We start from the raw sequence: 6,245 nt of genomic DNA, 5'->3' as shown, positions 1-6,245 counted from the left end.
GACTAAGACCCAATAATAAACAATTTAAGAGACAAGGAAGGCACATCTGTCACGAAAGTACAGCCATCTATAAACTCTGCACGGATTGCATGAGTGCGTGCAGCATTTGCACGGTTGAACATGAACATGTGCACCAAATTATAGTTTAAAAAATGAATTCAGGTCCGTACCACCTGTAGTATTGTGCCTGTTTTCATGTGTAAACGCCGAAAAGAAGCCCCTGGACGGATCAGTATACGTGGCATGCAGCGGCTGCAGTACCATCTAGGGGGGCTCTGGCTCTCTCGGCTAATCGCGGGGCATTGTGGGAGCGGAGGCGGCCTTTTCTCTGCGTACAGGCGGACGGGAAATCTTCAAGTAAATAACGTTTAACGGGGGGAGGAGCAGTCCTTAGTGCAGCCTGCGACACAACAACACATTAGAACTGTGTTGCGCTGAGCTTTCACCATTAAAAAGCGTATTATTACACAAATATGGGACAGGAGGATCTCATGAACACAGCCGAAGACGTGGCGGACCAGGTAACTTCAATTTTGAGCACGGCTAGTTAACGCCTAGCCGCTGTTAGCATGGTAGCTGCTAACTAGTTTCTCTGAGAATGCAGAGAGAGAGAGAGAGAGTGTTTCATCTGACTCCTTTCATTTATATTTCTACAAACCCACAGCAGATAGCTGACCACATTAACGTGACATTTGACCGATTTTCTCCTGTTTTTATTTTTGTGTGACTCATATTGTAGCGGTTTGTGTGCTGTCATGTGTCTCCAGATGGATTAGCTAGCATTATTTATTCACGCCGACAAAAGTGAAACTGACTTTTGTTTGGGAACGACCAACCTAGCAAACAATAACTGGTACAAATATGGAGGGCTGCATCTGTCGTACAGCATCTCAGCCCGACAGCAGTTGTGAAATCAGCTTAGCCTCCAAGTTATGGGCTAACGGCTATTTGTCAATTTGTGTCTCGACACCCTAATTGCTTGGCATTGCTTGTGGCTGAGTGTTGCATAGTATCTCTAAATAAGAGAAGCATTTGTTTTTTCTTAGACTTAGTATCTGCTTGTGGCCTTGACAGAGCTGTCCCACCACACAGCTCACCCCCCAAAAACCTGGACTTTAACTTTATTTTACATGCCAAAGATGCCGTTTATGCCTGTGTGTCTCTCTGAGGGGGTTTTCATGTCCTGGTGTGACGACAGGAAATTCACTGAGAAGCTGAGATTTCAGGATCAGATTACAGGTCTGCCTGTAACCCCATGTTGCAACGTAGACTGTGAAAAAAGCCCCAGATATTTGGGTTTTTTTGTGTCTCTTGTAACGTTACCTTCTGTCATTTGAAAAGCTACTGTCGTCTGGCTCATAACAGGCTTGTGTAGTGTCTGTTGGATTCATGGTGTTGTGTCTTTTGCAGGACTGGACAGACTTTTTAAATGTTTGCTGTATCCTTGGAAGAGTACTGTTAGTCCTGGAGTCAGTTCTGTCTATACATCTGTTTGTAGTGGAGTGCTGGGTATTTTAAAGCATTCGGAAAAAGGGAAGTGACACGTCTCTCTTTATTTGCTTTGTTAAAAAGCTCTGCTAAGGGGTCCTGAACATGTTACTTGCTCCAAAATGGTCTATTTCCAGACTGTTGCAGGGACCGTGGGCCTGTTCGGATTGGCTCCCACGTCGGCCATTCATGTCCCACATAGCACTCGTAGTGGGAGTTGGTGGACGCTGATAGGCTGCCGAGGTCTCACAGTGCTGATGTGGACTGCTGAGTAGGCGGGGCAGGGTGCTGCACCTCTACTGGGTGACTGTACTATCTGAGGATCCATTCATTAATTATGTTTGAGAGAAGATCACATGGTAGTCTCTTTCTTTTGTGTGTAGACATTCAGCGTACTTCAACTCATAATAACACAAGAAGCGTTTGAGATTGTATTATTATTTAAAGGAGTCTTCAGGGGGCTTTTGTTAAAGCTCAGTTATGTGTGTTACAGCTTGGTGACACAGTAATGAGGTTTCTTGGTTATGCAAGCTCAGGAACGCCTCACAAACCACATCCTTTGACTGTTGTTTATACGTCAAGCCACCGTTTTTTCTCGTCAATCATTTCTTCCCTTCCTTCTCTCTGTTGCGCAGTTCCTGAGGATAACCAAACAGTATCTTCCCCACCTGGCGCGCCTGTGTCTCATCAGCACCTTCCTGGAAGATGGCATCCGCATGTGGTTCCAGTGGAACGAGCAGAGGGACTACATCGAGGTTACCTGGAGCTGTGGCTACTTCCTGGCCACCTTCTTTGTGCTGCTGAACCTCATAGGACAGCTTGGTGAGTGACTGGGAGGCAGTGCACTGTCGGGTTACGGTCCGGACACAACACGAGTCACCTCAGATGTCACGGTAGCAAGCTGCATGTTTTTGTGGCGTTACTGGGTGGTGTGTGTGACATAAAAACTGGAGTAAGTGAACTCCAGTCCGTTTCAGCCACATAGTGTCTCCAGTTGGCAGAAAGTTGTTCAATAGATTTATACAAACACAGAACTTCACCTTTCGGTTAAATACCATCTTGACGATCAGAGAGCGCAGGGGAGGGGCCAGACAACACTTGTTGAAGGAAGCCAAGAGGCAGCCCACTTGTCCACGAATCAGTTGCAGTGTTTTGTGAAAACGCATCCCTGAGCTCCTTGAACATTGAAGCAAATTCGCTGTAAGTCTAGAAATGTGCACACTGTTGAAGGCATCACCGAAAGTGTAGCAGAAGACGATGTCAGGTTTTGTTCTTGTCCTGTGAGAACCAGAATATGAAGCTACATTAGTCGGGTTTCCCGTCATATATTTTTATGCCCTTTTTTTGTAAATATTGCATTAGAAAAGCTGCATAGGTACGGAAGAATGCATTAAAGCTTCCTCCATGCACGCTGCAGCCGAGTTTATTTGCTCAAAACCTGTTGAACGTCTCTGCAAAAAACAGATTATGCTAAAGTGCACAAGGGAAATTTGTTGTTTTACTCTATTACATTTTAACACAAACCGTGTGTTGCTGTCATAATGACCACATCTTCTTGTGTGTCCTAACAGGTGGTTGTGTCCTCATCCTTAGTAGAAATTTTGTACAGTATGCCTGCTTTGGACTATTTGGCATCATAGCGCTACAGGTAAGAACAATCGCGTTACAATGACACTTTTGATTTATACGAGCAATGTGTCTTTTTGTATCTGATCAGGAATGTCTTTTTTTCCACCAGACTGTTGCATACAGCATTTTATGGGACCTCAAATTTTTGATGAGGTAGGTGGTTTCTGCTCTCGTTCTTTATTTGTTTCACTGCTTATGATCACAGATGAGAAGTGTCTTGTTGACTTTGGCAGTATGCAGGGCTGCAGCATTGGACATTTTAATTTGCTATGGTAGTAAAGTAGAAAGCTGTGAAGCAGATGCCAACAATTACTGTCAACAAGACCTGTGATTTATTTAAACATCAACAAGACCGATGAGTCATCGGCCATCAGAGAAATACCTTAAATACAGTCCTACATTGTAGTGTTTCTGTGTCTGCGTTAGTGCACTTTTGAGTCTTTATGCTGTTGGTTGTTCATATGAACTTTGTCTTCAAGACATTTTCTACTTTACTGACTGCAGGTCTGTCCTAAAATAACCATCCTCTCTCTCCCCTCTCCCAGAAACCTCGCCCTCGGAGGAGGTCTGCTGCTGCTGCTGGCCGAGTCTCGCTCGGAAGGGAAGAGCATGTTTGCTGGAGTCCCCTCCATGGGGGAGAGTTCGCCAAAGCAGTACATGCAGCTGGGTGGTCGAGTACTGCTCGTGCTCATGTTCATGACTCTGCTGCACTTTGACTCCAACTTCTTCTCTGTGAGTACTGACGACAACACTGATGGTTATTTCATCATTAAGTTACGACCAATGCTATCCAGGCTCTAACAAAATCCACCTCACTAACTCCTTTTAAAGCTCACTTACTAACACAATACATCTTGTTTGTTTCAAGGTATTTTATGTATTTGTATTTTACAAAGCGGCAGACAACAGGTTGTTACACAGCTGTGAGTTTACTGTGCTCGTTTTCCCCCTGCTATACGTCTCTCTCCTCTACTGCCTGAGGAGTGGCTGCTATTGGTGTGTCAATTTCACCAAGCGGACAATCAATTCAAAATCCGGTAATCTGTGACGTGGCGAACATATACTGTAAGGTGCACATCTTCACCCGCCTACTCGTAACTTTCTCTCACAGATCCTGCAGAACATGGTTGGAACTGCACTCATCATCCTGGTGGCCATAGGCTTCAAAACCAAGTTGGCGGCGTTGACCCTCGTCGTGTGGCTTCTGGCCATCAACGTCTACTTCAACGCCTTCTGGACCGTCCCCGCCTACAAGCCCATGCACGACTTCCTCAAGTACGACTTCTTCCAGACCACCTCGGTCATCGGCGGTCTGCTGTTAGTGGTGGCGCTCGGACCCGGCGGAGTGTCCATGGATGAGAAAAAGAAAGAGTGGTAGGCCGAGGGGCGGTTAACGATGAGAGGATTGCGCAGCACCACTAACTTCCCCCACCGACCGGGACTCAAAGACCTTCCCTCCTCCAGTTCCTCCCACCAGGGTACACTGGTTTTCTTTTTTTTCGAGTTTATTTTGTATTAATCCACCCACACCACCTCACCCATCTCTGGACTATTTGTTTTTCTGTTTTACATCATACATAATGCCAGATTTGATGATGAAAAAAAACCAAGTTTATTTGTTCTGTGTGCAGAAGGGATGGAAATAATTTATTGTATTTTATGGGTATTATGCCATGAGTTATAATAGATTAACATTCATATTTTCTGAGTAAATCCAACAGTTTGCCCCCCCTCCCAATGGATGCTGGTCTTTTTTTGCCGTTGGATCGTAGTGTCAGAGACTTACTCTTTATATCGAACTTGGGCACCGACTTGACAGCAACTCCCCTTGACTCTCCAGGTTTCATCTCTCCTGTTTTCTGTCCTCTGACACTGTAGCCTTTCAAATGTTTTTACACCTTCAATCTCAACTGACTCTTGTTCATGCGGAGTTAAATCGGGGGGGGGGGGGACATGTCCATTGTGTACAAATTGGTGGGTTGCAGTCGTGCTTGATCAACAGTTTCAACACAATTGTTCCAGGACTTGTTATTTGGCATTTTGTACTGTACGGCTTTGGCAGATACTAGTGAGCTGTATGTGATCGGGGGTAATGAGGGTGGGAGGCTCAACGTCTGTGAAACACCGTAATCTGCGATCTAGAAAAGCAAAGAGGACTTAGCGAGTCAATAGATATCCGGACTTGCTCAGTGTTTTTTGCCCCGTGTAAGAAATTTAAAAAATATTCAGTGTATTGATTTCAAAAGTTTATATTGTATTTTTGATCATTTGTTTATTGATTTTGGAACGTCGTGGCGAAGAAATAAAAATTCAAAATACAAACTGTCTCGGTCAAGGTTTTTAGCCCTTATGACAGACCAGATATTCACATTAATGTAAATCCACCACAGAAGAAGTAGCTAATGGAGTATGACCACACAGCAGCATACAGTCTTTTTGAGGATCTCACCGCCTCTTAGAAAAGTTTTTAACCCCTGTTATCATAATTATGCAGACGACACACAAATCTACATAACTATGTCACCAGGGGACTATAATCCCATACAAGGGCTGGGTAACTGCATTGAACAAATCAACAACTGAACAAAGATAAAACGGAAGTAATTGTTTTTGGTACAAATGACGAACAATTGAAAATCACCGCTCAGCTTCAGTCACTGATGTTAAAACCCACAAACCAAGCCAGAAATCTAGGTGTAGTTATGGATTCAGACCTCAACCTGAACAGCCATATCAAGATAATTACAAAATCAGCCTATTATCACCTGAAGAATATATCAAGGATTAGAGGACTTATGTCTCAACAGGATTTGTAAAAACTTGTCCACGCATTTATCTTCAGCAGACTGGACTACTGTAACGGTGTGTTTACAGGTCTCTGTAAAAAGTCCGTCAGAAAGCTGCAGCTCGAGTCCTCACTAAGACCAGGAGGGTGGATCACATCACCCCAGTTCTGAGGTATTTGCACTGGCTTCCTGTCCAACAAAGAATTGACTTTAAAATCCTGCTGTTGGTTTACAAAGCACTGAATGGTTTAGGGCCAAAATACATCTCTGATCTGCTGCTACCTTATGAACCATCCCGACCCCTCAGGTCGTCTGGGACCGGTCTACTTTCTGTTCCCAGAG

General features: G+C 44.4%; 1 protein-coding gene across 1 annotated transcript; it reads left to right on the top strand.

The window, feature by feature from the left end:
• The first annotated feature begins 315 nt into the window (after window positions 1-315).
• Window positions 316-5,439, top strand: surf4 (surfeit 4). Its single transcript, XM_079290026.1, has 6 exons — window positions 316-521; window positions 2,124-2,310; window positions 3,060-3,136; window positions 3,227-3,270; window positions 3,663-3,849; window positions 4,229-5,439. Exons 1-6 carry the CDS (start codon window positions 474-476, stop codon window positions 4,493-4,495), a joined length of 810 nt encoding a protein of 269 aa, XP_079146152.1. The 5' UTR covers window positions 316-473; the 3' UTR covers window positions 4,496-5,439.
• Window positions 5,440-6,245: the final 806 nt, after the last annotated feature.

This window comes from Melanostigma gelatinosum (assembly GCF_949748355.1).
Source record: "Melanostigma gelatinosum genome assembly, chromosome: 18".
Taxonomy (NCBI): Eukaryota; Metazoa; Chordata; class Actinopteri; order Perciformes; family Zoarcidae; genus Melanostigma; species Melanostigma gelatinosum.
The sequence above is the reverse complement of the archived record's forward strand: the minus strand, read 5'-3'. Positions and strand labels throughout refer to the sequence as shown.

Coding starts and splice junctions, on each gene's coding strand:
- surf4 (XM_079290026.1), top strand. CDS start 474: ATGGGACAGGAGGATCTCATGAACACAGCCGAAGACGTGGCGGACCAG. Junction 522..2,123: donor CCGAAGACGTGGCGGACCAG/GTAACTTCAATT, acceptor TCTGTTGCGCAG/TTCCTGAGGATAACCAAACA. Junction 3,271..3,662: donor GACCTCAAATTTTTGATGAG/GTAGGTGGTTTC, acceptor CCCCTCTCCCAG/AAACCTCGCCCTCGGAGGAG.